The 21387-nt window shown below is 43.7% G+C and overlaps 2 protein-coding genes across 2 annotated transcripts; one reads left to right on the forward strand and one right to left on the reverse strand.

The window, feature by feature from the left end:
* Nucleotides 1-31: 31 nt before the first annotated feature.
* On the forward strand, nt 32-14956 carry LOC121567581 (tripartite motif-containing protein 65-like). Its single transcript, XM_041877743.2, has 8 exons — nt 32-114; nt 1009-1456; nt 1629-1724; nt 7437-7664; nt 12484-12652; nt 12844-12933; nt 13139-13356; nt 13621-14956. The coding sequence occupies exons 2-8, from the start codon at nt 1022-1024 to the stop codon at nt 13927-13929; spliced, it is 1545 nt and encodes a 514-aa protein (XP_041733677.2). The 5' UTR covers nt 32-114; nt 1009-1021; the 3' UTR covers nt 13930-14956.
* On the reverse strand, nt 14512-20181 carry LOC121567582 (WW domain-binding protein 2-like). The gene is made up of 8 exons (XM_041877744.2): nt 19955-20181; nt 17686-17794; nt 17439-17577; nt 17113-17205; nt 16857-17000; nt 16599-16721; nt 16390-16460; nt 14512-16039 (listed from the first exon to the last, which is right to left on the reverse strand). The coding sequence occupies exons 1-8, from the start codon at nt 20011-20013 to the stop codon at nt 15992-15994; spliced, it is 786 nt and encodes a 261-aa protein (XP_041733678.2). The 5' UTR covers nt 20014-20181; the 3' UTR covers nt 14512-15991.
* Nucleotides 20182-21387: the final 1206 nt, after the last annotated feature.

The raw sequence follows: 21387 nt of genomic DNA on the forward strand, positions 1-21387 counted from the left end.
CGTATGATATTCATGCGTACCTCGTCATCATATGGAGCTTCATATGTATTTTAGCGAGGCAGATTCTTAGCAGCTGTATTCAAATCCGATACCCTACATACATTTATTGCACTGGTGAGCTACATTTACTTTTAAATGGAATCTTATAATGATAATATGTTACGTGTTTTACCTTTGATTCATAGAACTGTACTCATATTTCGACTTGATAGCTGTCTTTTTACTGTAATAATGGTTACAAAGTAGCTAACTAGCTAGCTGGCTAAGTAGTAGCTACTATGATTTCCATTAATTTGATATAGGCTTGCTAGCTACAAACTGATGGCTTTGCTATAGCAGGGCTCAATGGTTACCTAAATTGCACGTGTGCGCCTAAGTTGAAAAATGTAGGCGCACACAAATAAATTTAGGAGCACAATTAAAAATATTTGAGATATTAAAGCAAGAATCCTTAATTTTTCTAGGTCACACAGCAAAATATGTAGGCGCCAGTGGAGGCTGCTGAGGGGAGGACGGCTCATAATAATGGTTGGAATGGAGTTGAATGGAGTGAATGGAATTGTATAAAACATATGAAAACCATCTTTATGATACCATTCCATTTACTCCATTCCAGCCATTATTATGAGCCGTTCTCCGCTCAGCAGCCTCCACTGGTAGGCGCATATGCGAGTAAAATGGTCGCACTGTAGAGCCCTGTATAGCCTATGTAGCATCATGTGACTCATGCAATGACATCCCATAATGGAAGGTCGAGTTGCTGATCAGGTCCAGCTGTCAACATGGTCATTCTCCTAAATGGCTCTTTCTCTAGTGATGCTGTTGATAAGAAATTAATGAACATGTTACAGTAGGCCAGTATACAGTAATGTTTGGGGTTTCAAGTGACATTATGATGACTACAGTATGCATAAAGCAATCTTAGAATCAATATTGAAAGCCATATCCATGTAATGTAGCTACTGTATCAGCAACCTACATGTCCTACTTCTCCCATTAATTTCTCAGATCGACTGGAGGGATGGAGGCCCACAATTTGTCCTGTATCATTTGCTTGGACCCCTTCATGGTCCCAGTCACCATCCCATGCGGTCACACCTTCTGTCGAGACTGCATCACGGCGCACTGGGACATCAAGTCCAAGTCCGACATAGGGCCGCATTGCCCTATCTGCAATGAGAAATTCACCACCAGGCCTGTCCTGAATCGCAACGTGTCCCTGTCCTTTCTGTCCGAGGCCACAGCGAACAGTGCCAGTGTGTCCAGTAGAGACACTGTACCAGTTATGAGGGGCGACATGACCAGAGCCATGGCCCTGATTATGTGTGACCGACACAAGAAACCCCTGGTGTATTACTGCCGGACAGACAACATGTGCGTGTGCTGCGAGTGTGCCATCTCTGAGTGTAGGAACCACGAGCAGGTGCTGGTGGAGCGTGAGAGGGAGAACCGAGAGGCGAGTGACAGACAGACCTTATGTGACTGTTTTTGTGGATGTCAACGAGATTAACACACACCAAAACAATTCTGCGGTCAACATTTGTGTGCTGCAGATGTCATGGAATTGAATTAATATTCTATTGCATATCCTACACACTCAATGTGGTATTGTCCGTCTGTTTCAACAGTTACTGCTGAGGAGGAAGAGTGTGAAGGTGGGAATATGTATGGAGGAGACTGAGAGGAGCATCGCTGGGCTGACAGAAAATATTGCCAAAGCCAAGGTAAAGTCGTTTTTTTTTGTTGTGACAGTCAATACACTGTTGAAAGTACTGAAATAGTCAATGGATAGGCCTACATTGGTTCATTGAAAAAAGGTTCCCGTTCCTTGCAAAGTAGATTTGTCTGATAAGAGTCATTGTTTCAATTAGGGCTGCGACGGTCATGGAATTGTAGATGACGGTTATTTGTCAGCCAAATGTCCCGCAGTCACCATTATAATAGTCTTTTTTTAAAGACCCACATTTTCTGTTCTCCTCCACTCCTGACTGCATGTGCTGCTGCAGGGAAGGTGGGAGGTGTTGCCTAGGCAACCAAAGACTCGTTTGCTACAACACCTTGCTTGTTTCAGCAAAGAACAACAAAGTTTCATCACGTTGTAAAGAGTCTATGTTACCGTGGAAACGGACTTAACTGCATGAATGCCCGTGTGTACCGTCTTTAGTCAGCTGTTCGTTCCCCCCCGCTTCTGACGCTTATTTTATTTTCATGACGGTCTTCATCCATAATCGGCGGTTACACAATTATATACAGTGCCAGCCCTAGTTTCAATAATGGTTTATTGGAAAGTTGGCACTAGAGTTCTTCACGGGTCTAACAGACCCGGAATTGAGTGGGTCCGGGTCCTAAACTCTGACTTTTATCTCGGATCCGAGTCGGGTCGGATATAATTGTCTCGGGTGTGTGCAATTAAAATTGATTTACCTACTGGACCCATCCTCTCTCTGTGTGTGAGGTGATGAGAACTGCGCAAGCTTGTTATCTGTCAGCCAATTGCAAGTTTAAAAAAAAGTATAGCTTATGTCCAGCTGAAACTGGTTCCGGCTGTTCACCTCACGTGCTGATGAGGGGAGGGAGAGAGCAAGTTAAAGGAGCCTTTGCCTAGGCTACTGTTGATTGCGAAGATGAAGGCCTTTTTCGTTGAACTAAAATACAGCAGGTGTAGACTTTACAGTGAAACGCTGACTTACTTACGAGCCCTTAACCAACAGCGCAGAGTTAAAAAGTAAGACAAATATTTTCTAAATAAAAAAGGAAATAGTAACACAATAAAAATAATCATGAGGCTATATACAGGAAGTACCAGTACTGAGACAATGTGCAGGGGTACCAGGTAGTTAAGGTAATTGAGTTAATACAGTATGTACATGTGGGTAGGGGTAAAAGTGACTAGGCAATCAGGATATATAATAAACAGAGTAGCAGCAGCATATGTGAAGTGTAAAAGTGTGTCTGTGTGAGTGTGTGTGGCGTCAATATCAAAAATATAAACTCAACATGCAACAATTTCAACGACTTTACTGTGTTACAGTTCATATAATGAAATCAGTCAATTGAAATGCATTCATTAGGCCCTAATCTATGGATTTCACATGACTGGGAATACAGATATGCATCTGTTGGTCACAAATACCTTTAAAAAAAAGTTAAGAGGCGTGGATCAGAAAACCAGTCAGTATCTGGTGTGACCACCATTTGCCTCATGCAGCGTGACATCTCCTTCGCATAGAGTTGGCCAGGCTGTTGATTGTGGCCTGTGGAATATTGTCCCACTCCTCTTCAATGGTTGTGCGAAGTTGTTGGATATTGGTGGGAACTGGAACACGCTGTCGTACACATAGATCCAGAGCATCCAAAACATGCTCAATGGGTGACATGTCTGGTGAGTATGCAGGCCATGGAAGAACTGGGACATTTTCAGCTTCCAGGAATTGTGTACAGATCCTTGCGACATGGGGCAGTGCATTATTATGTTGAAACAGGGGTGATGGCGGCGGATGAATGGCACAACAATGGGCCTCAGGATCTCGTCACAGTATCTCTGTGCATTGAAATTGCCATCGATAAAATTAAATAGTGTTCGTTGTCCATAGCTTATGCCTGCCCATACCATAACCCCACCGCCACCGTGGGGCGCTCTGTTCACAACGTTGACATCAGCAAACCGCTCACCCACATCATGCCATAAACGTGGTCTGCGATTGTGAGGACGGTTGGAACGTACTGCCAAATTCTCTAAAACGACGTTGGAGGCAGCTTATGGTAGAGAAATGAACATTACAGTCTCTGGCAACAGCTCTGGTGGACATTCCCGCAGTCAGCATGCCAATTGCACACTCCCTCAAAACATGAGACATCTGTGGGATTGTGTGTGACAAAACTGCACATTTTAGAGTGGCCTTTTATTGTCCCCAGCACAAGGTGCACCTGTGTAATGATCATGCTGTTTAATCAGCTTCTTCATATGCCACACTTGTCAGGTGGATGGATTATCTTGGCAAAGGTGAAATGCTGACTAACAGGGATGTAAACAAATGTGAGGGAAATACTGTAAGCTTTTTGTGCATATGGAACATTTCTGGGATATTTTGTTCTGTGTAGTTACTGGCTATCTAGGTCTTCAGTCAGCATGTAACAAAGGGGGGGTTGTCGTTCAAAAGTCAGACACAGTTGTCAAATCAACAAATCCGTTGGTGCTGGTGTGAACCGCATGCCAAACGAGAGATGTATATATAAAAAAAGGCTTGACATCATTGATGCAATTTCAATGTTGCTTGAGTTGCTTTGTGTATCACCAAATTAGCTTGAAATGATTTTACTGCAATACTGCTCACTGCATCCAAGTTGCTTGACATAGGACTAATATGTAAATATATACTGAACAAAAATATATATATTTTTTTATTTATTATACTTTTATTTATACAGGAGATCAACTGAGACCAACATCTCATTTGCACATGTTCCACATTTTGTTACGTTACAACCTTATTCTAAAATTGATTAAATCGTTTTTTTCCCTCATCAATCTACACACAATACCCCATAAATGACAAAGCAAAAACAGGTTTTGATTAATTTTTAGCAAATGTATTACAAATAAAAAACTGAAATATTACATTTACATAAGTATTCAGACCCTTTACTCAGTACTTTGTTGAAGCACCTTTGGCAGCGATTACAGCATCGAGTCTTCTTGGGTAAGACGCTACAAGCTTGGCACACCTGTATTTGGGGTGCTTCTCCCATTCTTCTCTGCAGATCCTCCAAGCTCTGTCAGGTTAGATGGGGAGCGTTGCTGCACAGCTATTTTCAGGTCTCTCCAGAGATGTTCGATCGGGTTGAAGTCCGGGCTCTTGCTGCGCCACTCAAGGACATTCAGGAACTTTTCCCGAAGCCACCCCCGCGTTGTCTTGGCTGTGTGCTTAGGGTCGTTGTCCTGTTGGAAGGTGAACCTTCGCCCCAGTCTGAGGTCCTGAGTGCTCTGGAGCAGGCTTTCATCAAGGATCTCTCTGTACTTTGCTCCGTTCATCTTTGCCTCGATCATGACTAGTCTCCCAGTCCCTGCCGCTGAAAAACATCCCTACAGCATGATGCTGCCACCACCATGCTTCACCGTAGGGATGGTGCCAGGTTTCCTCCAGAGTTCAATCTTGGTTTCATCAGACCAGAGAATCTTGTTTCTGATGGTCTGAGAGTCTTAAGGTGCCTTTTGGCAAACTCCAAGCGAGCTGTCATGTGCCTTTTACTGAGGAGTGGCTTCCGTCTGGCCAGTCTACCATAACATAAAGGCCTGATTGGTGGAGTGCTGCAGAGATGGTTGTCCTTCTGGAAGTTTCTCTCATCTCCACAGAGGAACTCTAGAGCTCTGTCAGAGTGACCATCGGGTTCTTGGTCACGTCCCTGACCAAGGCCCTTCTCCCCCGATGCTCAGTTTTGCTGGGCGGCCAGCTCTAGGAAGAGTCTTGGTGGTATTTTTGGTACCCTTCCCCAGATCTGTGCCTCGACACAATCCTGTCTTGGAGCTCTATGGACAATTCGTTTGACCTCATGGCTTGGTTTTTGGTCTGACATTCACTTTCAACTGTGGGACCTTATATAGACAGGTGTGTGCCTTTCCAAATCATGTCCAATCAATTCAATGTACCACAGGTAGACTCCAATCAAGTTGTAGAAACATCTCAAGGATGTACAATGGAAACAGGATGCACCTGAGCTCAATTTCGAGTCTCATAGCAAAGGGTTTGAATACTTATGTAAATACGGTATTTATGTTTTTTATTTTTAATACATTTGCAAACATTTATAAAAACCTTTTTTCACTTTGTCATTATGGGGTATTGTGTGTAGATTGCGGAGGATATTCATTTATTTAATGCATTTTAGAATAAGGCTGTAACGTAACAACATGTGGAAAAAGTCAAGGGCTCTGAATACTTTCCAAAGGCACTATATACAGTATGCATTAAGAAAAACAATCAAAATTAACATTTAAAAGATCAGAAATCGATTTTTTAAAAATTTCCCAGAGGCACCAGAACATCCATTCTAAGAGTTGTTTGTAAATTGTTCCACATATAAGGTGCAGCGTAACTGAAGGAGCATTTTCCAATATGTGTAGAAACTGGAGGGATCTGAAGTGTAATGTAATTCATTGACCTAGTTTTATAATTAGTCATTCTATAAGAGATTAGAGATGTCAGATACATTGGAAGTTTTTGCATTAATGCTTTATAGATGAATAACACAAAACATGCAACAACTTCAACGATTTTATTGAATGACAGTTCATATAAGGAAATCAGTCAATTGAAATAAATTAATTAGGCCCTAATCTATGGATTTCACATGACTGGGCAGGGGCGCAGCCATGGGTGGGCCTGGGAGGGTATAGGCCCACCCACTGAGGAGCCAGGCCCAGCCAATCAGAATACTTTTTTCCCCACAAAAGGGCTTTATTACAGATATAAATAATCCTCTGTTTCATCAGCTGTTCTGTGGCTGGTCTCAGACAATTCAGCAGGTGAAGAAGCCGGATGTGGAGGTCCTGGGCTGGTGTGGTTACACGTGGTCTGCGGTTGTGAGGCCGGTTGGAAGTACTGCCAAATTCTCTAAAACTACATTGGAGGCTGCTTATGGTAGATAAATGAACATTCAATTATCTGGCAACAGCTCTGGTGGACATTCCTGCACTCAGCATGCCAATTGCACACTCCCTCAACTTGAGACATCTGTGGCATTGTGTTGTGTGACAAAACTGCACATTACACGTGGTCTAAAACTGCACATTTCAGAGTGGCCTTTTATCCCCAGCACAAGGTGCACCTGTGTAATGATCATGCTGTTTAATCAGCTTCTTGATATGCCACACCTGTCAGGTGGATGGATTATGTTGGCAAAGGAGAAATGTTCGCTAATAGGGATGTAAACTAGTTTGTTGCCAAAATTATAGAGAAATACATTTTATGTGCGTATGAAACATTTCTGGGATCTGTTATTTAAGTTCATGAAACATGGGACCAACACTTTACATGCTGCGTTTATTCAGTATAATAAGCGTTTCAAAGAGCTGTCAGTCAAGGCGAGCTCATGAATATAAGCTCCCTGCCCACTCAACCTGTCTTTTCAAACTTCCTGGTAGTTAGACATGAATGTAATTTATAAATAATGTCTATCCAAAACATATTATGGGTGATATTTTAGTCACTCAAAAGGCTATTTTACATGGGAATCAGAATGACTGTTCGGGACCTTTAAAATGTATTTATGTGTGAAAGCTCACGGATCCATTTCCAAATGGGTCCAACTTTTTGGACCCGTGAAGACCTCTAGTTGGCACCTTGCTCACTGCAGACCCAAACTACAATCCAAAATGCTATCCTTATGGTAAATGTCCCCCCATTCTGTTCTCATCCCCAACTTCTCCCCCTCTGTAGGTGACCCTGCAGCAGACCTCCCACTGGGTGAATGCCAAGTTCTCCATGCTGTTGAAGGTCCTAGCAGAGAAACAGGCGTCTACGGGGAACTTCATTGAGCAGGAGGAGGCTTCTCTCTCCCAGGCAGAGGTCAGGCTAGAGGAGCTGCAGGAGAGGGCCCAGCAACTCAGGGAAAGCCAGGGCCAGATCGCAGCCCTTAGCAACCTGTCCGACACCCAGCTAATACAGGTTAGAAAATACAGTATGCTAATCAGCTCAGAGCTGGCTTTGCATGTAAGCATTCTAGAACACTGATTGTAGATTAGGAGACTCAAGCCGAGTATACACCCAGCAGACTAATAAAAAATGTAAAGATCGACAACATTGATATTTAGCACTAACACCGTCTATCTGCAATGTTTTACCCTTCTGGTCTCAGATCAACAGTAGAAAAAAAGAAGGCTTAATTATTTGATATTATATTGTATATTCTTCAACGATATTAGGGGAGAATACCCAAATCGACATTTATAATAATAATAATAATTAATCATGATAATTAATCAAATTTCTATAGCGCTTTTCATAAGAATCTCAAAGCGTTTCAAAAGCAAAAAAACTAACAACCAATACGTCATCATGAGTAGCCTAGCTATACAGGGAGGGAAAAAAGTATTTGATCCCCTGCTGATTTTGTACGTTTGCCCACTGACAAAGACATGATCAGTCAGAGACAGAATAACAACAAAAAAATCCAGAAAAACGCATGTCAGAAATGTTATACATTGATTAGCGTTTTAATGAGGGAAATAAGTATTTGACCCCCTCTCAATCAGAAAGATTTCTGGCTCCCAAGTGTCTTTTATACAGGTAACGAGCTGAGATTAGGAGCACACTCTTAAAGGGAGTGCTCCTAATCTCAGTTTGTTACCTGTATAAAAGACACCTGTCCACAGAAGCAATCAATCAATCAGATTCCAAACTCTCCACCATGGCCAAGACCAAAGAGCTCTCCAAGGATGTCAGGGACAAGACTGTAGACCTACACAAGGCTGGAATTGGCTACAAGACCATCACCAAGCAGCTTGGTGAGAAGGTGACAACAGTTGGTGCGATTATTCGCAAATGGAAGAAACACAAAAGCCTGTCAATCTCCCTCGACCTGGGGCTCCATGCAAGATCTCACCTCGTGGAGTTGCAATGAACATGAGAACGGTGAGGAATCAGCCCAGAACTACACGGGAGGATCTTGTCAATGATCTCAAGGCAGCTGGGACCATAGTCACCAAGAAAATAATTGGTAACACACTACGCCGTGAAGGACTGAAATCCTGCAGCGCCCGCAAGTCCCCCTGCTCAAGTAAGCACATATACAGGCCCGTCTGAAGTTTGCCAATGAACATCTGAATGATTCAGAGGAAAACTGGGTGAAAGTGTTGTGGTCAGATGAGACCAAAATCGAGCTCTTTGGCATCAACTCGCCGTGTTTGGAGGAAGAGGAATGCTGCCTATGACCCCAAGATCACTATCCCCACCGTCAAACATGGAGGTGGAAACATTATGCTTTGGGGGTGTTTTTCTGCTAAGGGGACACGACAACTTCACCGCATCAAAGGGACAATGTACCGTCAAATCTTGGGTGAGAACCTCCTTCCCTCAGCCAGGGCATTGAAAATGGGTCGTGGATGGGTATTCCAGCATGACAATGACCCAAAACACACGGCCAAGGCAACAAAGGAGTGGCTCAAGAAGAAGCACATTAAGGTCCTGGAGTGGCCTAGCCAGTCTCCAGACCTTAATCCCATAGAAAATATGTGGAGGGAGCTGAAGGTTCGAGTTGCCAAACTTCAGCCTCGCAACCTTAATGACTTGGAGAATATCTGCAAAGAGGAGTGGGACAAAATCCCTCCTGAGATGTGTGCAAACCTGGTGGCCAACTACAAGAAACGTCTGACCTCTGTGATTGCCAACAAGGGTTTTGCCACCAAGTACTAAGTCGTGTCTTGCAGAGGGGTCAAATACTTATTTCCCTCATTAAAATGCAAATCAATTTATAAAAATGTTGACATGCGTTTTTCTGGATTGTTTTGTTGTTATTCTGTCTCTCACTGTTCAAATAAACCTACCATTAAAATTATAGACTGATCATGTCTTTGTCAGTGGGCAAACGTACAAAATCAGCAGGGGATGAAATACTTTTTTCCCTCACTGTAGTTTCAGTAGATGTCAGAAGTTTACATACACTTAGGTTGGAGTCATTAAAACTTGTTTTTCAACCACTCCACAAATGTCTTGTTAACAAACTATAGTTTTGGCAAGTCAGTTAGGACATCTACTTTGTGCATGACACAAGTAATTTTTCCAACAATTGTTTACAGACAGATTATTTCACTTATAATTCACTGTATCACAATTCCAGTGGGTCAGAAGTTTACATACACTAAGTTGACTGTGCCTTTAAACAGCTTGGAAAATTCCAGAAAATGATGTCATGGCTTTAGAAGCTTCTGATAGGCTAATTGACATCATTTGAGACAATTGGAGGTGTACATGTGGATGTATTTCAAGGCCTACCTTCAAACTCAGTGCATCTTTGCTTGACATCATGGGAAAATCAAAAGAAATCAGCCAATACCTCAGAAAAATAATTGTAGACCTCCACAAGTCTGGTTCATCCTTGGGAGCAATTTCCAAACGCCTGAAGGTGCCACGTTCATCTGTACAAACAATAGTACGCAAGTATAAACACCATAAATAAATAAAAAATAAATAAATTGGTCATTTAGCAGACGCTCTTATCCAGAGCGACTTACAGGAGCAATTAGGGTTAAGTGCCTTGCTCAAGGGCACATCGACAGATTTTCCACCTAGTCGGCTCGGGGATTAGAACCAGCGACCTTTCGGTTACTGGTACAACGCTCTTAACCACTAAGCTACCTGCCGCCCCATGAGACCACGCAGCCGTCATACCGCTCAGGAAGGAGACGCGTTCTGTCTCCTAGAGATGAACGTACTTTGGTGCGAAAAGTGCAAATCAATCCCAAAACAACAGCAAAGGACCTTGTGAATATGCTGGAGGAAACAGGTACAAAAGTATCTATATTCACAGTAAAACAAGTCCTATATCGACATAACCTGAAAGGCCGCTCAGCAAGGAAGTGCTCCAAAACTGCCATAAAAAAGCCAGACTATGGTTTGAAACTGCAAATGGGGACAAAGATTGTACTTTTTGGAGAAATGTCCTCTGGTCTGATTAAACAAAAATAGAACTGTTTGGCCATAATTACCATCGTTATGTTTGGACAATGACCCCAAGCATACTTCCAAAGTTGTGGAAAAATGGCTGAAGGACAACAAAGTCAAGGTATTGGAGTGGCCATCACAAAGCCCTGACCTCAATCCTATAGAAAATGTGTGGGCAGAACTGAAAAAGCGTGTGCAAGCAAGGAGGCCTACAAACCTGACTCAGATACACCAGCTCTGTCAGGAGGAATGGGCCAAAATTCACCCAACTTATTGTGGGAAGCTTGTGGAAGGCTACCTGAAACGTTTTACCCAAGTTAAACAATTTAAAGGCAATGCTACCAATTACTAATTGCGTGTATGTAAACTTCTGACCCACTGGGAATGTGATGAAAGAAATAAAAGCTGAAAGAAATAATTCTCTCTACTATTATTCTGACATTTCACATTCTTAAAATAAAGTGGTGATCCTAACTGACCTAAGACAGGGAATTTTTACTAGGATTAAATGTCAGGAATTGTGAGAAACTGAATTTAAATGTATTTGTCTAAGGTGTATGTAAAATTCCAACTTCCAACTGTAGATCACATACATAAAACATACACTATATATACAAAAGTATGTGGACACCCCTTCAAATTAGTGCATTTGGCTATTTCAGCCACTCCTGTTGCTGACAGGTGTATAAAATCGAGCACACCGCCATGCGATCTCCATAGACAAACATTGGCGGTAGAATGGCCTTACTGAAGAGCTCAGTGACTTTCAACGTGGCACCATCATAGGATGCCACCTTTCCAACAAGTCAGTTCGTCAAATTTCTGCCCTGCTAGAGCTGCCCCGGTCAACTGTAAGTGCTGAAATTGTGAAGTGGAAACGTCTAGGAGCAACAACGGCTCAACCGCAAAGTGGTAGGCCACACAGGCTCACAGAACGGGACTGCCGAGTGCTGAAGCGTGTAGAAATCATCTGTCCTCAGTTGCAACACTCACTACCGAGTACCAAACTGCCTCTGTAAGCAACATCAGCACAATAACTGTTCATCGGGAGCTTCATGAAATGGGTTTCCATAGCCTAAGATCACCATGAGCAATGCCAAGCGTCGGCTGGAGTGGTGTAAAGCTCGCCGCCATTGGACTCTGGAGCAGTGGAAACGCGTTCTCTGGAGTGATGAATCACGCTTCACCATCTGGCAGTCCGACAGACTAATCTGGGTTTAGCGGATGCCAGGAGAACACTACCTGCCCCAACGCATAGTGCCAACTGTAAAGTTTGGTGGAGGAGGAATAATGGTCTGGGGCTGTTTTTCATGGTTCGAGCTAGGCCCCTTAGTTCCAGTGAAGGGAAATCTTAACACTACAGCATACAATGACATTCTAGACGATTCTGTGCTTCCAACTCTGTGGCAACAGTTTGGGTAAGGCCCTTTCCTGTTTCAGCATGACAATGCCCCCGTGCACAAAGCGAGGTCCATTCAGAAATGGTTTGTCGAGATCGGTGTGGGAGAACTTGACTGGCCTCCACAGAGCCCTGACCTCAACCCCATCAAACACCTTTGGGATGAATTGTTACGCCGACTGCGAGCCAGGCCTAATCGCCCAACATCAGTGCCCGACCTCACTAATGCTCTTGTAGCTGAATGAACGCAAGTCCCCGCAGCAATGCTCCAACATCTAGTGGAAAGCCTTCCCAGAAGAGTGGCTGTTATAGCCGCAAAGGGGGGACCACCAATAAATACATTTAATTAGCTTTGGGATAGAATCCTCATATTGTATTATTATTATTAACATAAATCTAATCATATTTTCTTCCTATCCTCTGTAGGAGTCTCGGCTGGTGGAGGTCCCTCGTATGAAGGACATTCCAGTGGATGTGACCCTTAACCTGCAGGAGAGGCTCAGTGGGGTGACAGACGTCCTGTCGCGGATCTCAAAGCTGGTGTCTGAGGACCTGGAGAAGGCTGTGTCTACAGCTGTGAGGCAGGACAAGCAAGGTAACCTAACCTCACTGTATGAAGGAGGAGGCTGTGTGTAAGGTCCCCTTATTGTAATGAGGAGCATATTGTCTTACTGTGCTAAGGGAAATGCTCTATATTTAGCTAGAGCTGTGTGTCGTTTCTATGGATAGTCATCTCCAATCTGTTAAAATGTCTCTGTGTTTCTCCCCCCGCCCCCTCTTCCCTAGGTTCTCCCCAGGATAAGCGCCCCGTCCTGGCTGTGGTCCCCAGCCCTGCTGTTCCATTACACCCAGCTGGGAAGAAAGGCCTCAGTGAATGTATGTGTTTGTACCTTACTTTATGATAAAACTCCTAACTCTCAGTAACTATAAATAATAGCATAGCAATTTATTCTGGGCTCTATAATTAGTGACCTGAATGATGTTTAAAAAGTTTGCCAACATAACCGTGATGCATCACCCATCTGTTGATTTTAGAGCCAATTTAGACTAATAAGCATCTTCTGACGTGCTCCCTCCTCAGACCACTGCACCCTGACCTTTGACCCTCGTACGGCCAACAGTCACCTGCTACTCTCCCAGGAGAATCGACGGGCAGAACACCTGACCTCTGCGCCGCGCCGTGTCCCAGCCCACGAGGCTCGCTTTGACCACACCTGGCAGGTGCTCTGCTTCCAGGGCTTCAAACACGGACAGCATTACTGGGAGCTAGAGGTGTCTAAGCCATGGGCCTACCTGGGGGTAAGAGTGTGTGAAGGCCATGGTAGCCCAATGTCATGTCAATATTAGTATTCTAGAGCAGGGGTATTCAACTCTTACCCTACGAGGTCCGGAGCCTGGTTTTCTGCTCTACCTGATAATTAATTGCACCCACCTGGTGTCCCATGGGGGGGAGCAGTGGGACTGGCTTAGAGGTCCAGAGTTGAGTTTGGGAGCTATAGAAATGCGCCTGTGTCTTTCGAGACTCCCCGCCATAACCTTTGACCCCTGCGTCTCTCCCCCCAGGTGACCTACGAGGGCATCCCCAGGAAGGAAAAGGGAAAGAGTTGCATGGTGGGAATGAACGATCTGTCCTGGAGCCTCCAGCTGGATGAGCACCAGCTGAGCGCCTGGCACAACGGGCGCCGGGAGACGGTGGCTGGCCACTACCACCACTCCCACATCGGAATGCTGCTGGACTACGAGGCGGGAACGCTGACGTACTATGGAGACGGGCAGACGCGGCTGCATTCCTTCTACTGTGCCTTCACTCAGGAGCTGTTCCCCGCCTGTTGGATAGGGGAGGGCGTCAGCATTACCCTCTGCTCGCCATGACGACAACACCAAAGGGAATGACTGTGACCTAAATGTCATAAGGGACTAGTCTTGTAAAGCTGATGACAGTGTTGTGATGTCACCTTACTGTGGGAGACTGACTTGAACGGGAGCGATTAGTAAGCACACATGTGACACGGGACTGTTAATGTTCTGAAATATGGGATCAGACTCGGGACAGTGGACTAGTCTTTGGGATACTGATGTGGATTTGCAAGTTGTCCGAACCGGAAGCACAGTTAGCAACTGGAAATGACTACTGTACGGGAAACCGGTTTTCCATAAGAGGAGGGAAAAGCACATTTCTAGGGCTTCTAGAGGCTGAAGAAATTTCACAAAAGTTCCTGTTGGAATTGTACTGGAGCTGATGTTAAATGTTTTGCACTACTTTGTGTTGGAAGTTGGAACTGGACATAACTATGGTATTAATGTAGACATGGTGCCAGCCAGTTTCTGATTTAGACCACTTGTCATTTTGTTAAACAAGGCTATAAAAACACAGAAATAGTCAGGTACCCAGGTTAGCATCACAATGTGTACAGAAAAATAAAAGACTTGTCAAATGAATAAAAATTGACACAATTCAACATCACAAGATCAGTTTAATAAAAATCCAATGCATATTAGTTACAATTCAGCCCATGCTTTGCTTTTGTCTTTTTTAATAATATATTTGACCATTTCAAATGAATTAACTCAATAAATTAGTGGGAGCTTGAAATAAATATATAGCCATATCTTACTTTTTTACTATACACATAGCCATGGCAGGAGCGAAGAGGCCCGATGCATAGCATTCTGAAAGTGCAAAGAATCTGCCGGCTGCATTGTGCCACAGAGAGAAAAGAGAGATGCCCAAATATTAAAGGTGCTCAGATCAGATTCAGGAGACTGACCTCAAACATGTCAGTAAACTACACACCACAAGAGAAGTAGATAGCCATTAGTGTTGTTCGATGAGAGAGAAGTGACTATTGATCTAAACTGTTAGTCCAGAACACTGCAGAGTGATGTGATGCAAGGAATTCTTTTATTTGTTTAATTCCTTGATGTGGTGAGTGAGTTCTAGAATGTTTAGAAGAGTGACACAGGACATGACATCATAGGGCAACTGCTCTACACACACACACAGGAAGTAGCAGATAGCTAAAATAATCTTTCCATGTAGTTAGTTCACCTAGGATCAGGGATTCCTAGTATTATAGCTAGCTGTCCACTATACCGGACATTATGGTTCCTATCAACACAACAGGAAAGTCTCAACCAACACTATATCCCCTTTATAGAAGGTTGTCATTTCAGATATGTAAATTGTCAACAAAAGACCTGGTCCAATGATCTACTGCTATCCTCTCATATTGAAGTTGTCACATTAAAAGCCTGTACAGACAAAGAATACATGTTTTTAAATCAACAATACAGCCTTTCGCTAGCCCCTGGATAGCAGAGAAATCACTTAATTCAGCCCAGTTCGATTAGTCATCAACGGTCTTATGAAATAAATCAGCTTCTCACCAAAACGACCTGCTAAACCTTGAGCCTGCATGTCTGTCCGTTTCTGCTTTAACCAACTTGCCGTTGTCTGATCTGGCAAGAAAATTTAGTGTTTGGCAATGCAGAAAAAAGCAGGTACCCAAGAATACTACTACCTCAATCAAAAACACCCCTGTCTTAACCTAATATTCCCGTTTCCTGACATCTTTGGCTCAAACAAGCTACAATCATATCATCAACCACTCTAGAAGAGCTGTAAGTAACACTGTTTAGTTAAAGTCAGGTGGGTATGAGAGAACTGGTTAGTGGAACTCAGAAGGGAACTGCCTGTACACGAGCTGGGGAGGGTGGAGCTAACATAGCTAGCTGGTTGCTGCAATTATCATTAAGAGGAATGTGAGTTAAGAGACTGACCAGAGGAGGGGAGGAGAAGGGGGGAATGAAAGGGAACAAGGTAGACAGAGAGGAGAGAGACCAAAAGGAGGGGTTGGTGGAAGAGAGACAACATCGGGATGGAAAGGGGGGGGTACAGGCCGTGTGAAGGAGGGGTGGGAGCTGAGATACAGCTCTACTGGGTCTTCTTGTCTTCAGTAGGGGAGTAAGGGGGGGGGTTGTCCTGGAGAAAAGGAAAAAACATCCGATTACATATTACAGATATACACAGTTTGGAGAACAACATAAACTGAGTTAAAAGCATTTGATAAAAGTACTACAGTGCGCTCTCATTGGTCCTGTGCTGCTTCCTGCACAGCATTCATTGGCTGTACTCTGACCTGCTCTTTGTTTATTGGTTGGGCAGCTGTCTGCATGGACCTTCCCTGATGACCCTGCCTCTCTTACCTGCTACTGGGCCAAAGTGCAAACAATTTAAACATAAATGGGGAGAATCCATACCCTTCTAAATAGATTAAAATGGCTTCCTACACGTCAGATTTAGAGAGGTAGAAAGGTGGTAAACGGGCGTACCTGTGGCAGGTAGGTGGGAGGGAGTGTGGAACAGCTGCCACTGGTTGCTGCCTCTGCTGCCTTTGCCTCCGCTGGTGGAAGGAGAGAGAAGTGAATGACTTAATGCTTCAGCAGCATGGGATCACTCACATCGCGCCAATTAAAACTACCATTACTGAAGGAACTTTGCAAGACAGAGTGAGAGAGTGAGAACCAAAATGTATTCTGACCTGCAGTTGTGGAGGGCAGGGCAGGGTCGTGGGGGGGCTGCTGCCCCAGGGGGGCGGAGTAGGGAGGAGGGGGCATGTAGGCCGCAGGGCCATCAAACGCTGGGGGGTTGGGGTAGAATACACCTGCAGAGAAACAGACATATTAGATGCAATAATACATGGACTGGTTTTTATGATTAAACTATTTTTCCATTTTCAACTAGACAAGTGCAAAACATTAAAAAAGGAAGACAACAGTACTCTTTGTCTGGTCCATACCTGGTGGAGGGGGGTTGGGGTAGGAGTACCCGGGTGGGGGTCCTGCCGGGTACCCATTGGCTGGGGGAGGAGGGTAGGCATAGGCCCCATTGGCCATGTAGGGACAGCCCCCAAAGCCACCACTCACAGGCTGCCCTCTGGACGCTGCACAGGGGCAGAGTAGAGGTTGGAAAGACATCCATTTAAAACTAGCTATTTAAAAAGGAGATAGTCAATGGGTAAATTGGTCACAGAATCAGCTCCAAAAGTCCTTTACCTTGTGCAGCGACCTGTAACATGTACTGTCCAAACTCTATGGCTCCTCCTGCAGCAAACACCAGCTTAAAGGTGGCACAGCCCTCCCAGCCTCCTGGATAGTGACAGAAGTACAGTTACCAACTTTTAAAAACTAAAAAATGATCAAATATAATCCAGATTTGTATTTTTCCAAGTCCATTTTGAGCACAGCAGTGGTCCTTGGCTAGATACGTCTCATAAAATGTACTTATTATATTTATCTGGTACTGACAGTGTGAAGTTCTTTGAGGGCTTGTGGGAGACACAGTCATTGACTCCCTCTCTCCCTCTCACACACAAACACACCTCCGGGCTCTGCGCTGACGGTGCCTTTGATGTAGTTGGCCCCCAGGACAGGCTGTTTGACCTCACAGCCTTTCATCAGGTAGAAAGGCATCATGAAGGACTGCAGAGCATCACGACCCCCCTTCGCCACAAAGATCACCTGAGGAGAGGCAACCTGGGTTACACCCATCATATCTAGATAGGTGCCTATAGGTTAGGGGGTTGGGTGTATAAAATGTTTGCATGGTAAAGAAGTGTCTCCTCTTACCCTGTAGGGGGTCAGGAAGATGCTCCCCTTCTTACTCTTCCTGAAGGCATCAGGCAGGCACTCAGCTTCACAGAACACCAGCTCCACGTTCTCATAGCTCATCAACACACTGATGACACACACACACACACGGCAACATATAAGGTAGACGTTGCAAGCCAATTCATTGTTCCTTTACCTAAATCAACATGACAATCATCCTTTTTCATAACCACACACTGAGCTAGAAAAAAAAAACACAAGAGGAAGAAAAGAACATGCTTATGAGATTAGGGGGCATTGTGTAACTGTCCAAGTTGGTCAGTTACCTAAAGTGGTCCATTGCTTCTCTGCAGTAAAGAGCTAGTAAGGTATAATAGGCTTGGGTCTGGTGACACTAGTGGCTGGCAGTGATGTAAAGTACTTAAGTAGTACTTTAAAGTATTTTTACTTAAGTAGTTGTTTTTTTTTTGGGGGGGGGGGTATCTGTGCTTTACTATTTATATGTTTGACTACTTTTACTTCACTACATTCCTAAAGAAAATTATGTACTTTTTACTCCATACATTTTCCCTGTCACCCAAAACTACATGTTATATTTCAAATGCTCAGTAGGACAGGAGAATGGTCCAATACACACACTTATCAAGAGAACATCCCTGGTCATCTCTACTGCCTCTGATCTGGCGGACTCACTAAACACAAATGCATCGTTTGTAAATGATGTCTGAGTGTAGGTGTGCTCCTGGCTATCAGTAAATAAAATAAAAACAAGAACATGGTGCTGTCTGGTTTGCTTAATATAAGGAATTTGAAATTATTTACACTTTTACTTTTGATACTTAAGTATATTTCAAACAAAATACTTTTACACATGTATTATTTCACTGGGTGACTTTCACATGAGTAATTTTCTATACTGAACAAAAATAAACACAACATGCAACAATTTCAACATTTTACTGAAGTTACCGTTTACATTATTACATTACATTTACATCATTTAGCAGACGCTCTTATCCAGAGCGACTTGTTTATATAAGGAAATCAGTCAATTGAAATAAATAAATTAGGCCCTAATCTATGGATTTCACATGACTGGGCAGGGGCGCAGCCATGGGTGGCTAATCAGTCAATCAGAATACGTTTCCCCCCACAAAAGGGCTTTATTGCAGACAGAAATACTCCTCAGTTTAATCAGCTGTCCGGGTGGCGGATCTCAGACGATCCCGCAGGTGAAGAAGCCAGATGTGGAGGTCCTGGACTGGTCTGTGGTTGTGAGGCCGGTTGGAAATACTGCTTCTCTAAAACGACGTTGAGGCGGCTTATGGTAGAGAAATGAACATTCAATTCTCTGGCAACACCTCTGGTGGACATTCCTGCACTCTGTATGCCAATTGCACACTCCCTCAAAACTTGAGACATCTGTGGCATTGTGTTGTGTGACAAAACTGCACATTTTAGAGTGGCCTTTTATTGTCCCCAGCAAAAGGTTCACCTGTGTAATGATCATGCTGTTTAATCAGTTTCTTGATATGCCACCCCTGTCAGGTGGATGGACTATTTTGGTAAAGGAAAAATGTTCACTAACAGGGATGTGAACAAATTTGTGCAGAAAATCTGAGAGAAATAAGCTTTTTGTGCATATGGAAAAATAGTGGGATCTTTTATTTCAGCTCATGAAACATGGGACCAACACTTTACATGTTGCGTTTATATTTTTGTTCAGTACATTAAGGTATCTTTACTTTTACTAAAGTATGACAATTAGGTAGTTTTTCCACCACTGGTGGCTGGCTAGGAGGCTAGTTACAACACCTTACCTGTTTACCTGCCAAACCCGCATGACAGATACATAACACGTAGCTATGTTCGGGAAAATAAATATCATATTTGCCAGAGCAGGCTATTTGTACAGCCACACATCGCTAGCTAGCTAGTTACTTAGCTATCTTTTGCATCTTTTGGGGGGCTAACTTAGCTCAAGCTCAACCTCACCCGATGAGCTGACGTGATCGGCAGTCAACACACGATGACCATCATTATGGCAAACAATAGTTAGCTTCTGAGTCCCGGCCAAGTGTTGACAAGACACAAGGTAAGATCTGTTAGCTAGTTGGTGCCTGAAAGAATACGCAATGTCAACGCTACAAAACATTTAATGGCTAGCTGGTAAACTACACAAAAAGCTAAGCTACAGACTACCTAGCTAGCTACATTCACACAGTTAACTCACGTTGACTGATAATCGCTACGCTACTGTTAATACGTATAAGCTAGCTAACGTTACCTTTCACTGTTGGTGATAATGACGCCTCCGGATTCAGAATTGTTCTTGTTCAAAGCCATTGCGATGTCGCCTCGTGATTACAGAGTGTGGAATGAACAAAGTAAAATAATGACAGATGCGGTCTCAAACGTGAACTGGATCAAATCGTTTCGTCGCTTCCCCGTTTCACCTGCCAAGCCTGCTCCACTTTTGTTGTGATGCTGAGGCACCTGCACTTCCGGCATGCGTTACGCCCAGACGGTGATGTCATCTTCTTCTTCTTCTTCTTCTTCTTGTTTATTATTCTGTGGGTTTTATGGCGAACTACAATCCAAAAGGTGTATTGCCGCCACGAACTGGACGGGTTGAAACCATACGTGATAGGGAAACGAACTTAATCCACCCAAAGAAAATAGTACATTGACAAAACAAAACTCCCACTTCTTCCTTCTTTCAATTTACCATATCTCCCTTCTCAGGCTCTAGGGCCTATCTGTCAATGTGCCCTTGAGCAAGGCACTCAACCCTAATTGCTCCTGTAAGTCGCTCTGGATAAGAGTGTCTGCTAAATGACTAACATGTCAGATGTAAATATTAGCAAATGATTTTGAAAGATGAAGGGTACTTATTGACACAGGAGGGTGAAAGTGCTCATGAACTCTTCATTTTGTTGACACCATAAATTGGTTGAGGACACAACCTTGTGTGTAGGCTACTCATCCCTGTATGTCAGGAAAAAGCACAACTCAACAAAGATTAAGTGTAACATTAAGTTATGTTTATTTTCTCTGCAGGGGATTCATTTTGGTCAAAAACAGCTAGTCAGCTCTATTACCCCCCCCAACCCAACACATACTGAATCAGTGTGTATACGTGTGTATGTGTTAGCCACATTCAGATAGAGTTTGCATATTCAGCCTACCAAGAGCGATAGGTACTTTTTGTGGTCAGTGCAGGCTGCAAGAGCTCATGTTGTTGCCCACCTTCTTTAGCAGTGGTATTCTGAGAAGGTCTTATCTTGACTGTAAATGGTGTGCTGGTTTACTGTGCAGGGGTTGACCTCCCAACTTCCAAGTTTAATCTTTTGTTATATCTCGTGATATGCTTTTATGTAAAATGATTACTACTGTGGACATTTCTATGCCTAATGTAAATCAACCATGTACAGTATTTACATGTAATTGTCTTGCCTAATCCACACATAACAAGACATATCCTTTTGGGTTTTGGGGTTTGTTTGTCTGTTTATGCGTGTGTGTGTGTGTGTGTGTGTGTGTGTGTGTGTGTGTGTGTGTGTGTGTGTGTGTGTGTGTGTGTGTGTGTGTGTGTGTGTGTGTGTGTGTGTGTGTGTGTGTGTGTGTGTGTGTGTGTGTGTGTGTGTGTGTGTGTGTGTGTGTGTGTGTGTGTGCGTTCGAGAGAGGAAGAGAGAGAGGGCATTTGGACACAGATGAAGA

This window comes from Coregonus clupeaformis, chromosome 1 (genome assembly GCF_020615455.1).
Source record: "Coregonus clupeaformis isolate EN_2021a chromosome 1, ASM2061545v1, whole genome shotgun sequence".
In the NCBI taxonomy this organism is placed as follows: Eukaryota; Metazoa; Chordata; class Actinopteri; order Salmoniformes; family Salmonidae; genus Coregonus; species Coregonus clupeaformis.

Coding starts and splice junctions, on each gene's coding strand:
- LOC121567582 (XM_041877744.2), bottom strand. CDS start 20,013: ATGGCTTTGAACAAGAACAATTCTGAATCCGGAGGCGTCATTATCACC. Junction 16,722..16,856: donor CCCCAACCCCCCTCCACCAG/GTATGGACCAGA, acceptor GTTTCTCTGCAG/GTGTATTCTACCCCAACCCC. Junction 16,040..16,389: donor CTCCCACCTACCTGCCACAG/GTACGCCCGTTT, acceptor CCTTTTCTCCAG/GACAACCCCCCCCCTTACTC.
- LOC121567581 (XM_041877743.2), top strand. CDS start 1,022: ATGGAGGCCCACAATTTGTCCTGTATCATTTGCTTGGACCCCTTCATG. Junction 1,457..1,628: donor GTGAGAGGGAGAACCGAGAG/GCGAGTGACAGA, acceptor CTGTTTCAACAG/TTACTGCTGAGGAGGAAGAG. Junction 13,357..13,620: donor AGCCATGGGCCTACCTGGGG/GTAAGAGTGTGT, acceptor CTCTCCCCCCAG/GTGACCTACGAGGGCATCCC.